Source organism: Sander lucioperca, chromosome 8, assembly GCF_008315115.2.
Source record: "Sander lucioperca isolate FBNREF2018 chromosome 8, SLUC_FBN_1.2, whole genome shotgun sequence".
Classification (NCBI taxonomy): Eukaryota; Metazoa; Chordata; class Actinopteri; order Perciformes; family Percidae; genus Sander; species Sander lucioperca.
In genome coordinates, this window is record NC_050180.1 from 12,090,447 (window position 1) to 12,110,365 (window position 19,919).

General features: G+C 41.3%; 1 protein-coding gene across 1 annotated transcript in view; it reads left to right on the top strand.

The window, feature by feature from the left end:
* The first annotated feature begins 1,474 nt into the window (after positions 1 to 1,474).
* dars1 (aspartyl-tRNA synthetase 1) overlaps positions 1,475 to 19,919 on the top strand; it is a 28,442-nt gene continuing 9,997 nt past the window's right edge. The window contains exons 1-9 of the mRNA XM_031281692.2: positions 1,475 to 1,664; positions 4,087 to 4,189; positions 6,777 to 6,806; positions 7,167 to 7,224; positions 9,963 to 10,055; positions 11,305 to 11,407; positions 15,928 to 16,030; positions 16,567 to 16,647; positions 19,077 to 19,136. Of these exons, the coding sequence (XP_031137552.1) occupies positions 1,642 to 1,664; positions 4,087 to 4,189; positions 6,777 to 6,806; positions 7,167 to 7,224; positions 9,963 to 10,055; positions 11,305 to 11,407; positions 15,928 to 16,030; positions 16,567 to 16,647; positions 19,077 to 19,136 (654 nt within the window). The 5' untranslated portion in view covers positions 1,475 to 1,641. The remainder of the gene's footprint in view (positions 1,665 to 4,086; positions 4,190 to 6,776; positions 6,807 to 7,166; positions 7,225 to 9,962; positions 10,056 to 11,304; positions 11,408 to 15,927; positions 16,031 to 16,566; positions 16,648 to 19,076; positions 19,137 to 19,919) is intronic.

The window sequence follows — 19,919 nt, forward strand, 5'->3', positions numbered from 1 at the left end:
ACAGGAAATACCTTGGACTGGTGATTCATTACCACTGTGCATCTAAGTTTCTGCAACTTGACACCATTGCCATTATGTGTAGGGCCTCATTTAAGTTTTGCTGTTGAGATGTATTAAACTAATGAGTGACAGTAAGTACCAGTAAGTGCAGATATGATTTTAAAGGGCTATTGCAAACTAAGATTGAAAGGAACACAAATACCACAGGTTCCTTTTGGGCAGTGGCCTGCTCCATTATTGGTCACATTGTTTTGGTTGGAAAAGTGAGCAGGGGGGAGGCTGTTTCCTGCATCAGGAGCTCCTATGGTCAACAGCCTGAGAAAAGCTTTGATGACCCCCCACTGTATTCAAACCACTATCCCTCGCTGTGCTTGACCATTCTTGCAAAGGTCACTGGCTACCTGGATGCACTCAGTGCACTCAACCAAAGGCGTGAAAGTAATTTCATGGAGAGTGTCACTTTTAGTGTCCATGTGGTCATGTAAAAACTACCACATGACCACACATGGTGGTGGATGTGTGCATGTTGTTGTAGTTGTGAAATGTTGATTTATTTACTTCAGATACTTTAAAATGTAATTTTCTTCATCTTGTACACACCCATTCATATTGTTGTGTGTAAAGCATATAGTTATAAGGGGTTTCTGGATTAAGGAACCTTCTAATCAAAATATTTTAGACCACACACTACAATTTGCATAAAGTGATGGTGAACTAATAGCTCATCCTAATATTTTATTGGCATGCATCTCTGTATCTGAAACATAAATACCCACCCAATACTGTACCTCTATTTACACTGCCATAGGGTGCATCTCAGTCTACAGTACATCATTTATTATCATGCATTACAGTTTTACATTTTTATTCAATTCACATGCAGTCTGGGCACATGATTTGGCCTTTCTGGTTTTTTAATGCTATTTAGAAATTGCATTTATCAAAGTAGCGTACTTATTTCTAATTGGCATAATATAAGATAAGATGATAAGATAATATAATCCCTTATTAGTCCCAAAGCGGGTAAAGATATAAAAACACATACGTAAACAGTAAAAAAACAAACAAACAAAAAAACCCCGTAAAAAACAAACAGTAAAAAAGCAGTAAACACTAATGCAAAAAAATATAATAAGTAAACAGACTAAAAAGTTGAATACACAGTATTTAAAGTATTGCACGGAGGAAATATTGTTATTGATATTGCACAGTTAAGTAAACATCGATATTGTATTTAAGTGAGTTGTCAGTTTTGGAATGTAGTCTACTTTGAGCAGTGTTGATTGTAAAGTCCGACAGCAGCAGGAAGAAAGGACCTGAGGTATTTCTGATTTATCCCATTTCGTAGCAGTATGTATAATTATGAACAAGTTGATCCTTGACTCAAAGCCATTTTCCATTAGGTGTTTCCATTATTTTTGTTTACTTCTATTTTGCAGACTTACAACACAATAAGTCAGTCGGAACTACACTCCATGTCATTTGTTTCTAGCCGGAACCCAAAGCATCCGGTTTTTGGTGCTCCGTCAAAACAAGTCCTTCCTTCCTATGCCCGTCCATGCTTTGAACAGCTGATGGTGCTTCTCTCTACCAGACAGCCACGAAACGTTTTGTCCTCATTCTCCAAGAATATAGCTCGACATGACTAAAGAGGAAGTCCAGGGGTAAGAATAGTGTGAAAGTTGTGCGTGTCATAACTAACGTCTAACAGCAAAGCTATAACTAGCGTGTGCTAGCAGCAGTAACGTTGCGGATAGCAACTAACGTTAACGTTAGCCAGCATTACCTAAATATGCAGCAGATTGCATCATCAGACATACATAGCTACATAATAAAGTTTTACCCGTGTGAACAAAATGTTTAAATAGCAGCAATATAAGGCTAAACACAAGATAAGCCCATATACTGGCTAATTGAGTAACGTTACATCAAAGAATCGCTCAGTTTATGATGACCTTGCTTAATATGCGATTTACATAGCTATAAATATGTGACAAGATGTTACATGTCTATTAGGTGTCTGGTGAATTCGTCGTGTAATAACTTAGTTAATTTGAAGAAAAAAAGTCAGCCTTTATACTTGGTCCAATCTGGCTTTTTATGGATCGGATAAAATGTTGAGTCCTCTTCCTCCACACTACTGGTTCACAACATACAACAACCCAGCCTGCCAGGTCGTGTTCATGTACATTCCACTGCGTCTGGTCATGGGCCTACCCTGTCAACAACAACGCTTCATACTTCTTTGTTAAAGTAAATTGTAAAATTGTAGGACTCCTGCATTGAATTATTTTAATGTAAATAGCTTTCAAATGCAATTTAGGATGACTAAGCCTCATATAAGGACTGATAACAGGGTCTTTTTAATGTGCAACTGTTCTAGCCATTTATTGTCTTTTATGATACATCTGTTGGACATATGCCATTATGACAAAAGAAAGGCAGTTTATTGTTTTTTTGTCAGTTTTCCAAACGGTATTAGCTGTTTATGTTTAACTTTGCAACATATAATCATTTGTTTGGAATTAAATTTGCAGCAAAAAGTATGGACAGCTGCAAAGCTTGTCTGTGTATTATTAAACAGTAGATTGTAGGCGTCTGTTGACAGCTGCTCCAGACAGCCAGACTCATCTCACTTGCCTAAGGGTTAAAAAGATTGTTGTTCCAGTTTAACAAAACCAGCTGGTTGGTGGGCATATTATAAATATCAGCCAGAGTGCATTATTAATCTACTTCCTTAGTCTACCTGTAGTCCAGGTTCATAACACTGCTATAACACAAGGTAGCATTAGGCTACTCGTATGTTTTAGGTTGTTTGTTAAAGAAATGCAGAACCTTAGCTCTTTTAAAACAATGAAGGAGCAGAACCATTACAAAAAAATAACCCAAATTTTGTTTTAGATGTTAGAGATAAATATGGGTCCTTAATGCAGTGCAGCAATTTATATATAAATTAAAAATGATTAATTTGAATGGAAATCATGAAAGATTTGCAGGTCGTTGGAACAGTGTTAGTTTTACATTTGGCAGTAAGGGAAGTATAACACCTGTTCTGAAGTCCCCTTGGAAGACAAGGTCATCATCATCTGTTGTGATTTTTGTTTCTTGTTTAGACTTTATTTGTTATATATAGTTGGTCTTTGCTCCTTGTTATTTCCTGTGACTAAATAGGAGCAGCTCCCGTTTTGCATCAGACATCTGGTCATTGGGGAGACCAAACAGCCTTCTCTCATTCACCTGCAATCTTAGCACACTTTTATAACCGTGAATAATGCAAGTCTGATTTGAGGAAGTGCAAAGTTCAGACTGTTTATAATATCACAATCACATGATTTATTGCAGCTTTTTTCTTTTACAGCCTTTTATTATTTGACCTTAAATATTGGCATATCACTTCCTGAGTAAACCCCAGACACTGCCTTACTGTTGCACTAATGTAGGCCAGCATAAATCACTTGCACTAGTTTTCAGTTTAAAAAGCAGTATTTATTAACTAAATATAAAGGTAAACATTTTTCAAATCAACTACATTAGATCCATGCTTATTTCTGCATTTTGTATTGTGACCTATTTATTTACATGTGTAGTGTTGTATTTAGTCTACTGTCCCGTTGCTGCAACAAAACAAACTTTACTTTACAGGCAAATGTCACACACTTAGCACTGACGTGGTGCTGTGCTGTGTAGTCTGGCATTAATTTAGCAAATAAAGACACCTCTACTTTCAGATAAAACTAAATGTTATCATAATCGGATAATCGGCATTCTTCACAAATTCTGTAATGGATTAGAAAGTGCTGCTGAGACTAAGTATATTTTTAAAGCTGTAGTGTTTATCTAGCTAATCTTACTTTCTGACATCTCTGCTTTTAGCCGCTCTCCTAACTCCCATCCATTCACACAGGCTACAGCTGTTTTGTTTGAAGTAACAATGGGATTAAAGGCAGCACAGACTTAGAAGCTGGAGGTGGCGATGGCTCAGAATTCATTTTCCCAGGCGGTCAACAACTTCCTGATGGGATGCAGGAGAAATAGAAGGTGGAAGTTGACTTAAATGTTTATGTTGTGTACCTCTTCCTGTTTCAGGGCGACGGAGGAGGAGCAGCAGGCTCAGTCAAAGAAAGGCCTGAAGAAACAGCAGAAGGAAGCGGAGAAAGCGGCAAAGAAGGCTGAGAAACAGGCCAAGCTGGTCAGTGTTGTTTTTTTTTTTTTTCTGGGTTGTTGTTTCACATCCGTCGTCCCCTCTTACAGCTGGTAAGGCTGTGACGTGCGGTTCTGCAGGGCATTGTGGGTCCAGGAGGGTCGGTTAGCCGCAGGGGGGGCAAGAGTATCCATTGTTTAAGTATTCCTGTCATTTTGGCTTTGTTTATGTCCACCCAAACAAAGTGCTATTTTCCTCTACACTGAGTGCACGACATGGACGTTAAACATTTTAAACAGTAAGGGTCACACTCACTACAACGTTCTTGTTGTGTCGGGTCATAATCTATGATGGTGAAATAACTAAAAATCCCACCAAATTTGTACACACTTTATTATTAATGTTTTGGTCGTCAGACCATTATCGGGTAAAATTGAATCTGATGTATTATTGTCATTAAAAAGGATTCTCTGGTCCTTTGGTACAGTAAAGATCTCAAAGAGTCCTTCAGGACCCCATCTGTAATAGACGCGACAGGGTTATCGCCAACAATGTTTGCAAACTGAGTAGTACTACTTTCTTTATATCCAACTAAGGATTTGGATCAGTTGCCAGTACCAGTTTGGCTTATCCCACACTAATTAGACACCCTGTGCATTGGTCTGTCATGATTAAACAGGTGAAAGAAACAAAGTTTTCCAGCTGAATTCATCCAGTCAGCATGTTTCATGGAAGAAGCAGGTGTTGTCAGTGTTTTAGACGATAGTTACTGCTACCTATATCAGTGTGGCAGAAGGGGCTTTCCGACCGGAGGGATTTTTGCAGTTCTTAGAACTAAACGTTCCTAGAACACTTTTTTCGTCGTGTTCCGACAGGAAAAATGTGGGGATTTTTAAGTTCCTCTGGCCTCAGTAGCGTACTTTTTTAGCTCCTACTTCAGAGCAGGGTCTTTTCCCTTTTCCCTTTTCCTAGGTGTACTTGATTGGTCGAACTTATAAGTCACGCCCACTGCCAACTCAGGAACTTGCAGATAGAGCAACAACCAACAACGGGACAATTTTAACAATTTCACCATCTTATTCATCATTAAATTCACTTCTGACAATGTTTTAGGCGAGAAATTAACTGTTTAGATTTCGAATATAGGCAGTCTTGCGAAAATTGATGCCAAATTGACAATTTGCTTCAAAGTTTTCGGAGTTCAGAAGCTCCATCAAGTGAGGCGACAGCCAGCAAGCGCCTGCCCCGGCTTCTAGCTCATCGCTCGGCTAGTCTTGCTCAGACACCTCGCTGTAAGATGGAGGTCTCTCAGACCGCTCTAGTGAATAAGAGGCTTTTATTTCGCTGTTGACGGTTTGTTTGTTTAAATATCACAACACATGTCCATCATAAGATTAATGGAAACCTGTGGTTAACTGTCTTTTCGGAGTTAAACTCCACAAGCGTGTCCTGCAGCTCGCCGGCCGTCACACACACACACACACACACACACACACACACACACACACACACACACACACACACACACACACACACACACACACACACACACACACACACACACACACACACACACACACACACACACACACACACACACACACACACACACACACACACACGTCCACAGCTCAGAGGCGGGGTCTGTTCCGAGTATAATAAAGCCCCGTCTGTGTTGAGCAAAACATTACGTGAATTACTACGAGAATGGACGTGCATTTAATATAGGAAAAGTGCACAAGTATTAGCATAATTTGTTGTTGTTGTATGTGGCGCTAAGGTCTAGTGACGATGCTATAAAGACCGTTGCCGTGCTTGCGTCGCTCCCTTACCCCTCCTACCAGTCCCTATGGCCACCTGGGGGCCAGTGGGAATGCAAACAGGGAAAAAAGATTTTGGGGGAGAGTAGTTCTTAGAACTGCTTAGAAGTGTACTTTTCCTCTAAAAAGTGCAAGTACTATCCGATCGGAAAGCACCTAGCCGAGGGGAAGACCTGAAAGCTGAGTTGAATGTTCATTGTGTGACTGTTAGTTTTGTTATTGGCCGCTGTGCGCTTTTTGTGCAGACACTTGTCACGTCGGTTGCTTCACGGCTGTAGCAGTTCTATATCCATCAGCTGCAATATCATCCATCATGTGACTGGATTATCATATCAAGGATGGGCGATTGCAATTCACTCCCCCGCCACAAGCCATTTCCGTACACCAATATCAATTTGCATAGGAAATGGAATTGTAACTTTGCCAAGACTCGATCTCATCGCACTCTGGGAGTCATTTGCCTAGAATTCAGTGCAGAGATAAATAATCTGTCCACTTAGACTTTTTCTATTACAAAGCAATACCTCCTCCTGCCATTACTGATTGTCTATGATGTGTTGGGCAATGGGAGCTGTGCAAGGATCTAAAGCTTGGCTCCACGAGCTATGATTTATTAATTGTATTCAAATCCCTGATAGCACAAGATGAAAACACAATTTACATGACTGCTGTAGCAAAATGTTTTCAGTTGCTCCATTTGAAGTTAAATGGTTTTGAACATTTTTAATGTTTGAATTTAATAGATAGTCCTCTTGTTGTTACTTCCTGGCTTTTTGCAATGCCCTTTAAATCCCTGTCGCCGGTTTGTGTTTCAGGCTGCTGAACAGCAAAGCACAGAAGAAGATGTAAGTATCCCCTACATACCACAGTACTCATCCTCCAAGACCAGTTCTGTCTGACTTTGATTCTACCTCTGCTTTCACACGTTTGCAGCAGTTTGTATGCAAATGTCTGCATGCTCAACTCCATTTGTCTTTTCCTTTCGACAATTTTCTCCGAAGATCGTGATAAGCCTCATTATCTGTTCTGTCTGTTATCTCAGATGTGGTAGACAGTCTGACGCTTATGAAATCAAAGTAGAAGAGTTGCCTTTAAGAACAATAGAGAGTTGGCACACATGCGCTACAAGTGGTGTGATGTTTTGTTTAGCTGTGTGATGAAATGGCTGATATCAACTGCTAAAATTCATGCTTTTGTTCTTTCAGGACTTTGCCAAAGACAGATATGGTGTGTCGGCTATGGTCCAGTCCCAACAAAAACTGGGTTAGTATGAAAGTTACTTCAACACCCTCTCATTGCTGAAAACACAGAAAAGGTTTCTGCTCTTAGAGTAGTTGAATATAGTTTCATTTTGGCCTGCCCTTGTAACAATTCATCACATTTGACTGATCACTCTCTTTAGATATTTTATATTCGATATCAGAGTTGAGTGTTTGTTTGTTTTTCTAATCTACAGTGAGGAAAATAAGTATTTGAACACCTTGCTATTTTGCAAGTTCTCCCACTTAGAAATCATGGAGGGGTCTGAAATTGTCATCGTAGGTGCATGTCCACTGTGAGAGACATAATCTAAAAAAAAAAAATCCAGAAATCACTATATGATTTTTTAACTATTTATTTGTATGATACAGCTGCAAATAAGTATTTGAACACCTGTCTATCAGCTAGAATTCTGACCCTCAAAGACCTGCTAGTCTGCCTTTAAAATGTCCACCTCCACTCCATTTATTATCCTAAATTAGATGCCCCTGTTTGAGGTCGTTAGCTGCATAAAGACACCTGTCCACCCCATACAATCAGTAAGAATCCAACTACTAACATGGCCAAGACCAAAGAGCTGTCCAAAGACACTAGAGACAAAATTGTACACCTCCACAAGGCTGGAAAGGGCTACGGGGAAATTGCCAAGCAGCTTGGTGAAAAAAGGTCCACTGTTGGAGTAATCATTAGAAAATGGAAGAAGCTAAACATGACTGTCAGTCTCCCTCAACTGAGGCTCCATGCAAGATCTCACCTCGTGGGGTCTCAATGATCCTAAGAAAGGTGAGAAATCAGCCCAGAACTACACGGGAGGAGCTGGTCAATGACCTGAAAAGAGCTGGGACCACCGTTTCCAAGGTTACTGTTGGTAATACACTAAGACGTCATGGTTTGAAATCATGCATGGCACGGAAGGTTCCCCTGCTTAAACCAGCACATGTCAAGGCCCGTCTTAAGTTTGCCAATGACCATTTGGATGATCCAGAGGAGTCATGGGAGAAAGTCATGTGGTCAGATGAGACCAAAATAGAACTTTTTGGTCATAATTCCACTAACCGTGTTTGGAGGAAGAAGAATGATGAGTACCATCCCAAGAACACCATCCCTACTGTGAAGCATGGGGGTGGTAGCATCATCTCCGTGTTTCTCAGTGACAGCCCAGAAACCTGACTGATCTAGAGAAGATCTGTGTGGAGGAATGGGCCAAAATCCCTCCTGCAGTGTGTGCAAACCTGGTGAAAAATTACAGGAAACGTTTGACCTCTGTGATTGCAAACAAAGGCTACTGTACCAAATATTAACATTGATTTTCTCAGGTGTTCAAATACTTATTTGCAGCTGTATCATACAAATAAATAGTTAAAAAATCATACATTGTGATTTCTGGATTTTTTTTTTAGATTATGTCTCTCACAGTGGACATGCACCTACGATGACAATTTCAGACCCCTCCATGATTTCTAAGTGGGAGAACTTGCAAAATAGCAGGGTGTTCAAATACATATTTTCCTCACTGTATGTGCTGCATTATTCTCAATTTCCTGTCAATCGTCTGACACCTACCAGAAGTGGAAGTCTCTTAAAAACTCACAGTTCCACAAGCTGCTGTGTCTTTTTATTTTTTATCTATTTGGCTCTGCCTTACCTAGGATAGTCCTTAATTTAAAGATTTAACTAACAATGTACTTTATTTATTTGAAATTGAGTTAATGTCTTAGAGCTAGGGTGGCAAAGTCGAATCAAGATCACTCCTTCCTTCTCCTTGGGGTAAAGGCAAAGGGACATGGCAAGTCAGTAATATAAAAGTCACACATGCGTCAGCCCCGTTTTGGGAAACGCAGGTTGAATGTAGATACTTTGGTGCAAAGGGTTAAAAGGCATATTTGACCTGAACGTCTACACTCGAGGTGAGGAAATAAACATTATAAGAAAATATGGCATCCTCCTGGAATGGAGAACGTGCAGCAACTCTCAAATGATATGTTTTGATACAAGAAGACACCCTGATTCAGAACTTCTCAGATTACCTTAGTCTGGCTGTCAAAAGTTACCGATAACACGATTACAACTGATAAACATCATGAAAAATGCTTGTGGTCTCGTCTCTCAGCACCATTGCAGCAGCGATAGTTGCAGTAACTAATAGTGTGTGATAGCTCCCGGATGAAAGTAGCAGCAGACGGACCTGTCGAGATCGTCCATCTGTCTGGAGGCTCTTTTAGCTCCAGTGGCAGCAAACAAACTAGGGCCCCCCTCACCTGCATGCCGAGCCTAGCCATTGGGACGGGGTGTGGCGGTTGGGGGGGAGGGTGGTGGTGAGGGTAAAGGGCTTTCATGTGGGTTGACGCCGAATTCTCAGCCAAAAGGGCGACTCTGTTTTCTCTGGTGTAGCCTCAGTGTCTGCTTCTTCTGCTCACTGATAATAAGGAGAAAGCATGCCTCTGAGTGACACAGGTGAAACTAGAGTCAATTTGTCATATAGCCCACAGAGAATGGGTGAGTTAGACAGCTTTTCAGCAGCCCTCCTAGTGTGTCTTATTTATTAGGCACGTCTGTAATTTGAGCATTTTATTGTGTGTACGTCTATACACGCACATACTTGCTTATTCATATTTCTTTCTGCCTTTGGGAGTGTGCAGGGGGGAGTAGGAGGGGTAGATTCTTTACACAGAGGTGAGGATAGAGGCAAAAAAAGTCCTTTGAAGTAATAAATTGTGTGTGTCTGTGTCTGTGTGAGCCAGACAGGGTGTTGGTGCGTGTCCAAGACCTTACTCCTGAGAATGCTGACCAGCTGATCTGGCTGCGTGCCCGAGTCCACACCAGCAGAGCCAAAGGTGAGATCACCTTCCCATCTTTGTTCACCTTTTTTCAGCTTAGAGCCACTTTCTTTGTGCAAAAAGCACAAACAGCCAAGATTAGATGACCCCTGTTCTAATCCTTGATGTACTGCAGTGAAATGTCTAAAACTTCTGCCCTTGGGCCAGTTCTTCACATCACTCCCTTTCTCTTCAAGACCAAACCGCAATGCTGATTGCCTTTGACTTGCTTTTAGATTTTCCATGACCTAGCTGACTGATATTACTCTCTTAAGGCTGATCAACACTGAAGTTCAGAAACTACAAAGAGACAAGGCAGCTTTTATTGCGAAAATCAATAATAAACTGTACCCCCGTATGAATAAACAAACAAGATCTTCCCCCATTTTTTGCAATATTATTCCTCTGTGGGATTGTGCAGACACTTGCAGAGCAGTTTTCCCCCCATTCCTTCCATGTTAAGCAAAGTTTGACAACCTGCGGTTGTTTTTGATATCATTGTCAGACTGGCATGTCACCGCCAAGTGGAAGCTCAGATAACCTCTATTTGCTGGGTTCCAGCTACTTGCAGCCACAAAGTTGCTCTATTTGAATACAATGAACCTACTCAGCCTTGCCAGGTTATTACATCTCTGTATGAAAAACAAAGCCTTTTTTGCTGCTGTACTAAACTTGTGATTGCAAACAAACTGAAGGTCTCAATGATTATCTTCTAGTCATTTCCCTTCAAGATAACTTCCAGAGTCAAGAGTCACTTCCCCTCCACTCACGTCTTCATTCTCTCTGCTCGCTGTAAGGATTTCCGTGTGAGCACAACAATATCCTCATTTGGTCTAGGATGAGATGCATCTGTTGGTGGGATTTTGGCATTGCTATTATCCCCACCACCCACCCCCTTCTCACAGGCAACAAACATCAAAGTACCTGGGTGGTCTGCTGCCCTGAGTTTTTGTTGGCTAACTTGTTTACACTCTTCCTAGGTGTGCGTGCCTGTGTGTGTTTGTTAGGAAGGTAGCAATCACCCTTTCTCCACACAGTGCTCTTCAAAGAGAAGACTCCGTTCACAAATGTTTGACACTTTACCTGTAGATGACGTCCTTACAGCTGGGGGAAACCTTCTTCATCTGGAGTCACACGTAGACTTTTGACTGGACAAATGCACATTGCGTCAGAGAAGAGCGCCCAAGCTTTTATTGTGACAAGCCTGTTAAGCTTGCATTAAAAAGATCTTAACAGCCCGGCACTATCGGTTTTGTTTTGTTTTCAGGGAAGCAATGCTTCTTGGTCCTGCGTCAACAGCAGTTCAACGTGCAGGCACTGGTCGCAGTGGGAGATCGTGCCAGCAAGCAGATGGTCAAGTTCGCCGCAAAGTGAGTACCGAGACTGCTCTTCCTGTCAGAGAGGGCACAAACAATGGTGGGAAAATCCTGGGCCCTAATCGTCCACCGATCCATTTTCACACATTCTGAGTGAGGTGGAGGGTGGTGGAATCAATCATTTTTCACTTGACAACAAAAGCTGGCTGTTAACAGGGCGGGATACAGCAGCGTTTTAATGGAACGGTTCCTGTCGAGATGGCAGATACAGCAGCTAGGATCAGATGAGGAAGAAATGCTTAAGAGCCAAGCATCATTATTCATGTTAGCAGCCAAATTGTAGCCCATTACTGGTAGTCTATGAATGAACACGACTATCAGCGGATATGCACTTTATTAAAAGGGCTAAAGGGGGAGGGCTGATAATAATGCCACTTTAGGCTGACATTTGATGTTCACAAGGGGGCTCTTTTGTAAAATAATTCTAAAATTGGACTTTAGGTATAACATAACATTATTCATGTAATGTAAAATGCTCATCAGATGGTTGGAAGCATCTGTTTTCCATTACTACCATTGTTCGATGAATTTAATATATTTGTAAATGGGGAAGACGATAATGATCATGTATTACTTAACAGGCACCTCTGCAGACATTGCTAAATTAGGCAAAGGGCAACACCCACAAGTGTAATCTGCCACACCAAAATGGCAGTTAAGACATTGAATAATAAAGAAGCAATGCAATGTTAAGCAATGCAGACATTGCAGCTGTATTTACAACAAGCCTCTTATAAAGTAGCAGCTATAATAGCCTTATAGCCTCACAAAAAGCTAACATTAAGACTGAAGATGACACAAGTGTCTGCGGTCCTCCCAGAGAATCTCACAAAACGTTGAAAGAAATTGGTTTGATTAAAACTATTAACTTAATGGCACATCACTGACAAAGCAGTGTCAAACATCATTGGGATGTGTCAGGCTCCGTTATTGTTCCAGACAGTGACCTCATACCTAGCGCCGAGGGCACTGTGGGTTGACGAGTGTCCCCAGCTTCTCACTTCCCCTGATCATTTAGGACTGAGCGACAAAACGGGTATATTAGATAGCATCTACAGCTAGACATAGTACAGCCAGATTCATTCAAAAACATGAAGGACTTGTGGCCGGGTTGGTTCAGTGGGTAGAGCAGGCGCACATATACTTCGAGGCTTATGCCTCGACGCAGAGGTCCAGGGTTCGAGTCCGACCTGTGACGATTTCCTGCATGTCTTCCCCCTCTCTTTCCTCTTTCTCACCTAGCTGTCCTATTGATTAAAGGCAGGAAAGCCCAACAAAATAATCTCAAAAAAACAAAACATGAAGGACTTAATAAAATAAGTAACTGATGAATGATGGAGTTTATGTACACACCTGCTTGAGTCATATGTAAACAAGTCAGAGCTACTAAATTTGATGAATACTCAAAGGCGCATAAATTACCATTTTACACACATTCATTCTGCTCATGTTTCGTCAATGAGACCCTAGGAGCCTCTTGGCGGTTTGTTGCAGTATGTTGTTTACAGGAAACTCAACCAAAACACAGGTACACGTTTCTAATGAGGGCGAGGTCACTGCTGCTCAGACCCGAGTCTTGACCTCTGCTGCCTGAACACACTGACCCCACTTTGTTAGAAGTGTGAGAATCCCCTGACCGCGCCGTAGTTCCCCTCAGTCATTCAGCTGACCTGCTCCCAGCCGGTTTTGAGATTCAGCTTCAGTTTCTGTTATCCTGCAGTTCTTTGTAGCTTCAACACAGCCGTAGAAAGGACCATTGATTTCAAGTTGCGTGTTGTTTAACATTGTAGAAAAGTTGCAGGATATTTTGTTTAGGACATCGTACATACATTTCAATATATTTTTGTTTCTCAATCTGGTTCTGCAATGTTACGGTTGGGCAGTTAGATTGTTGTGCAATTCATTGTAACAACGGAGTAAGTGAAAGTGATGACACGCTTGTCAAGGCAACATGGTCTTAGAACAAAACACAAAAACAGCTCACGCTAGTCACGCTAACGATTTACCAAAAGGTTTTTCTGAGCGTTGCTGTTAGGATCAAAATGTTATGTGCTTTTTATATTTAAATCTTTCAGAACAGATGGCATTGTCAGTTCCTGTGGCTTTCTGGCTCACGTCTGGTTTCACACACTTTGGTGCAATGATTGACAAGCTGAGTAAGACCCTGGATTACAAGTAAATCCTCTCATAATCACGCCGAGGGCAGTGATGACATTGCTGGGGAAGTCTTCTTTCATATATTGTACGCCAAAGTCATCCTCCTCTCACTCACACAATTCAATTAAGGGATCTTCAGGCTCTGCAACCTTTACTCCACTTAAGTACCTCAGGAGTGTCGAGTGTAAAGCACAAGGGAGCTGTGGCCGATTTGGCTCCTAAAACTGGAATGGCAATAAACATGTCTGATTGTAAGAAGTTTGTAGGTTTGATTCAATCCTGACTCACCTGATTCAGTCCAAGCGTCTTAAAGAATTTGATGATTTGGATGACCCGTTTGAAATAATAGCACGCCCTGTGGTGTTTGTCTGTGTGTGTGTCCGAGACCATCACTAGTCAGTGAGAGCAGCAGCCCTACCACTGCATAACATGTAAGTAGTTTAAAAGGTTGATTCACCCATATTTAAAATTAGAAAAACATGTAGTCTCACTTACCTCTACTGGAATGTAGCCATGCAGATTTGTTGTTTATGTGGAGATTTTGAGATATCTGGCTCCACTCCAACACAATGGAGGTCAATGAAATGTCATAGCTGCTGCTCACTTTGTTTAGAAATTGCATTCAAAAGACTCAATAGCAACATATCTTTTTTGGAAGACAGTCATGATGTTGGTCTGCAGAAGGCCTGTTTTTGCAGCCTTGGTTTCTTGTGATTCTTTAATCTTTGTCTGTCTTTTTGTTTGCCTCAGCGATAAAGCAGTCAAACGTCTTGCTGGGTAATGAGAGTTTGAGTATGATCTCAGGTTCTGAGGGTAATGTTGGCACCGGTACTTGTTTGTGGGCTTCAAGGACCAAAAGCGACAGGATGGTGAAAACATACATGTGTAGCGTCTTTCATCTTTTGAAATTGGAAAGTCAGTCTAGTGAGCTCTGCTTGCCAATTATGTAATGTAGTGATGCATTAGCAGCTGAAGTCATGGCTGTAGGTGTCTTTCATGGCCAGAGTGTTGTGTTCCTGGGACATTGATTCAGTATGAAAGCAGTCTCTCTCCCTTTTTCTTGTATTTCTCGAGGTAATCACTCTGTCTCCCTCAGTGTGTGCTAAACGTTTTGTCGCCAGCCTCTGGGCCATGCAGCGGAGGTTATTAATATGGAGGTTTATTTATCTAACTGATCTCCTACTTGGGGGGGGGGAAGGACTATGGCGGCAGATGTCGTGGGGCTAAAGGGACAGCAGGACCCCAGTGTTCAGGCCCTCATTACTGCTTTTTAATGAGGAGGAGCGAAGGATTACAGTGGGTTTCCCATCTGGCCTTGAGTGGTTGCGCATGTCAGTGTTGTTCCTCTTATCTCTTCTGGGTTTCAGTGAGAAACTTGTGTAGGAAGATGCTGCATTGTTTAGAAAAAACCATGGTGACAAAATAAGAAATGGGTCCCCTGGGCATGCTGTAGTTAACTTTATAAACAGTATAACTGGGGGAATTCTTACCTCTGGGCTCAATCTCAAACTGTTTTTGTAGTACAGTAGAGCTTGGTACTTTCCGGTAGCTGTAAAATTATGTAAGCTGCAACTCTTTTGCAAAACGTTTTCTAAAAACTCAACAATCACCCTCTTAACTTGGCTGTTTCTGTTTATTTACATCTCCTTTTTGACTGATATAAAATTAATAAGGTGAACCATGTGATTATGCACATTGCTGTAATGTATCATGTTTTGTGCCTTAAAATTAGCTGGTGCTAATTTAATTGCACACACCCCATTTGATAGACAGTTGGGTCAAGTAGGGCCTTTATACCTCTTAAAATCCTAGTGTGATGCCACCATCAGATTTATCTAAAAGCAAAAACTAAAATGGGCTCCTTTTTGAAATAATAATATGGTGACAGGAATCATTTTAGGGTTCCAGAGTAAAATTGTGGCGGTCTAAAATGAATGTGAGGAGACAGATTTTCTACCCTGCTGCATCCTGTTTATTTGAGCCTAACGTAAGTAGAGGCACATTTGTGTCAAGCAGAGAAATGAGGATACAGTTTTCTTTTGAAAGCCACAAGCTTGTGGTATCTCAACTTGCCCCTTTCCCCGTTAGCTAATGTCATGTATTTTTAGAATTTGTAGTGATTTTGGAAGAAAAACAGCTTCTCGTTGTCGCCCCACCACCCAACTCAAAACCACTCAACCCTATCCTACACTACCCCCTGCACGTCACAGCGTGAAAAATGAAAATGCTTGTCTAAATGCATCAGTCACAGTTTAATGGAAATATTGTTCTCAGGCAGTTAGCCTCCCACACAAATGAGTTTGTTTTCTAAGTGCTATCCGTTGTTTACACTCCACCATCCCAACTGTCTCCACCAGCATTACCAAGGAAAGCATTGTAGACGTGGAGGCGTTGGTGAGGAAAGTGGAGCAGAAGATCGAGAGCTGTTCCCAGCAGGACGTGGAGCTGCACATCGAGAGGGTGGGCATACTTTTCACTACATTTATCAAACACGCACGGAGTTCTTAACGCACACGTAAACTCTTCACTCAACACAGTTCAGTTTTTTTTTTTTTTTTCTTTTTTTTTTTGTTGCCTTTATTTGATAGGACAGTTAAAGCTTTAGTGCGTAACTTTTTGATATTATTGAACGTCCATTACGTTCAAGCCATTGTCAAATGAGTTGCTACAAAGCACGCTCCACCAGGTGTACTACCCGGGCACCCTGCAACACCACAAACTTTGACATTGTCTTTAAGACATTGTCAATATGTAAGTATTGCAGGGCTCAGTGAATGTATCGACCAACTGTACATGATCCTTAGCAGCAGGTAAACACACATAGTCAATCACACATAAATGTGGTTTTAACAGATGAGGCTGTCAGTGTCTTTCACTTTGGTTTTTATGCCTGTATGTGGAGTCCAGGTACTTTCCATTGTCACAACATCTAATGGAAATGTTTGTGGTTTGTCACCCTCTGAATTTTTTTACTTTTTGTTTCTTTCCCCTCTCAGATTTTTGTCATCAGCCAGGCAGAGCCTCGTCTCCCCCTGCAGTTGGAGGATGCCGTCAGGCCTGACGGAGAGGGGGAAGAGGTGAGGATGAACGTATGGATGGATGGATGAAAGGGCATGGAAAGCATACTTGGCCCAGAATTCTCCCTACTGACACTCCAGTGCTATTTTCTTTACTGTGCCTACTAATGTGAATTATTGGCTGACACCCAAGGCTGATCTTATTCGTTCTTTTCAATGAAGCAATTCACACTGATTGTATGACATTAGGTAGGTGATTAATGGAAGGTCCACTATGTGTTGTGGTTTAGCTGAAAAAGAGGACACTTGGAATGGAATAGTGTGGTACATTCTCAAGGTGAAAAGAATCAGCATGTAATGCCAATAAGACTGCTCCGTCTCAACCAGACAAAAAACACAGACCCTGTTGACTCTCCTCCAAACTGTGCTTTAATTAAAAAAAAAAAAACTTACATCAACTTTTCAGTGTTAGAAACAGGAACTGACTGTGAGAGAGTCCACTGTAAGCCTTAATGCATCGGTATACTTTATATTGAAAGCCAAATTCTAGCATATCCATGCGTGAACTTTGTCCGGTCACAGAGAGAAGACGTTGTCAGTAAGAATAGAGATTTGTGTTTTTGGCAGGGTCAAGGATTGGGTAATTAAACCTGGTACAATAAAGCAAGATGATGAGCAGAATGGCTCGCACTGAGTAACATCACATTCAGTGAGTAACATCACCTTGTTTGACTCGCCCCTCAAGTGGTGTTTATAAGAGCTGGCAGCCAGGGTTTAGGGTGCCCACTGAATTCCAATTAAGGAGATTAGTGCATCGATGCTGAATAATTTTAGAGAACCGTGGTGCATTTAAGAAGTCATTAAATTTTCCACCCACAGTTGAGCTGGTTATTAAACTTTAAGGCTGCTGTTTTTGGAGTGTGAAACGCTGGCTTAACAACGAGTCGGTTGGATACAAGTGTGATTGGTTGGTGATTCAACTCAAGAAACTTTGTTTTTTTTCTTTTGAATTCAGTTTTGTTTATTTTGAAACCAGTATGTGTAATCAAAAAATGTATAACCGTTAGACAATTATAGATCTGTGCAAATACCTACTACAGTACGCTCTGTGTCTTGTCAAACATGTTGACAACATTGGCAGGTTAGGAGAATTAGCTGCCGAAGTTGCCAGTGGAAATGATGTGTCCCTTAAACAGGTGGTTGGATGCTTTAGTAGTCTTTCCGCAGTACATGAGTGCAGCTTTATCAACTTTACATACAGCAGAAATGTCATGAAGCTGTCCATCGTTCTTTGGGAAACTGAAATGTTGCTATAATTCTGACTTATGGTCGGAGAAACATAAAACATGTGGTCGCTCTCATTGGCTGACATGCTTGCTACTAAAATGCAGCATCTGTTACGTTAAATTCTGGCATAGTGACTGTGTAAACAAAAATAGCTGATGACAGATATTGAGCTGCATTTGAGGGAAAATACATATTTTTCTCAAGAATCTTCATTTGCTCAATTCAAATTGTTACATAGTGATTAACAATAATGTTGCAAGCACAGCAGCAAACCTTTCTATCCACAGGTTGAAGCTGCCGAATCAACATCATTTTAAATAGATGCAGTGAAAGCATTGCCACACCCCAGTAGCTATTGTTTTTCTGTATCTGTGGATCTATCTTATTCAAGTTCAAATGTTATATTATCATATTACTTTATACATGTATCATGAGCAAATCAATATATGGGTCTCACTATACCAGTGACGGCTGAGAGCCGGTCCGTGTTTATCCAGTAAGCCGATCTCTGCAGCTGCAGCAGCATCCCAGGTGCTTTCTGCTGGGATTTAGCATGTCAGTCACACACTGGTAGCAGCACCTGTCTTCCCCAGAGACACGGGCCTTAACAGGTCTGTCTACCCGACTGTATGCCCGTCTAACCTTTTGTCTCCCTGCATGGGGCTGTTTGGAGCAGGATGTGGCTACACAGGCTATTAGCTCAAACCCCAGCGGGTCCTAAGGGAAGTCTGACATCCATGACCCTGGAAGCAGTGGTTCCTCCCGTGATGAAACATTTATTCTTTCATTTGTTTTTTATTCTTTTCTTTTCTGTTTTTATTGCCCTGCTGTCCCACGTTGCAGACTTCCTTTGTTGCAGTTGACCCAGTAATAGTTGCTGCAAGGAACAAAGCAACTGTAAATTGTTTACTTCTTGGTTTAAACTGTATAAGGATTGTCGTCATAAAGTGTTTCATTAGGTAAAATAAATAGCATGTGGATTATTGGTTTTGCAGGCTGATATTCTGGCAATAGTTGATTGATAGTTGTGTACTAGGAATTTTATACAGAAAAGGACCGTCTTCCTTTTGAGATTTTAAAAGCCTCTTAAAAGCATTTACACTGGTCACAAACACAAAGAACAAAACAGGAACTGGGCAGTTACATTACATTTCATAGTCTGAGGGGTTTTTGGTGATGTGGTGTTTTTTGTTTGCCCCCAGGAAGGCAGAGCCACAGTCAACCAGGACACCAAGCTGGACAACAGGGTGATTGATCTCAGGGTAAGTTGCTACCAGAGCTGAGGAAAAACAAGTGGAAAAAACACTGAATTTGTGACACAGCCTGCGGAGGATCTGTCTCAATGTATCTAATCTCGCAAGCGACATGTTCACATTTGAGGCTTGAGTGGTTGGCTGGTGGGATGAAAAATATATATATAGATATATGAAGCCACACTTGTTTAAATAAGCCTTTTCAGGGCTAGTATTTCTGTCCATTTCTTTAGTTTTATTAATCCTTTTTTTAAATTTACAAATGTTACAAAGTCAATCAAATTGTATCTAGTAATATAGTAAACTTGTAAGAGATGTAAAGCATTTTTCCACATTAAAGGGACCTTATAAGCTACTATCAGCATTTCAAAATGCAAAGCAAACCACTTCACCTGTAAAATGAAAAAGAGATGGTCTGTGATTTAGTGGGCTGGTGCTACCCATCTTGCAGTGGGGGAGATGTGCTAAACCAATGCCAGCAGAAGTAGCGACTGAGCCACAAAGCGTCTCATTGTTTTGATCAGTGCCTCCCATGTGCGTGATGCAGCAGGCAGGAAGGCGCTAACACCACAGCACAGAGCCGCGTAGCTCACAAGCCTCACAACAACACCTGTTTCTGTAACACTGTGCACTTTGAGCTCAGTGACTCGGGTCTGTCATCAGTTTCGCACTTTAGAGCCCAGTGAAGCTATAAAGTGGTTCCCACACTGGCTGACAGACACTCCAAAAGATAACCGTAACCCCTCCCCTAATAATAATTTCGTGCTTACGGAACTCCCCTTGTAACCTGAG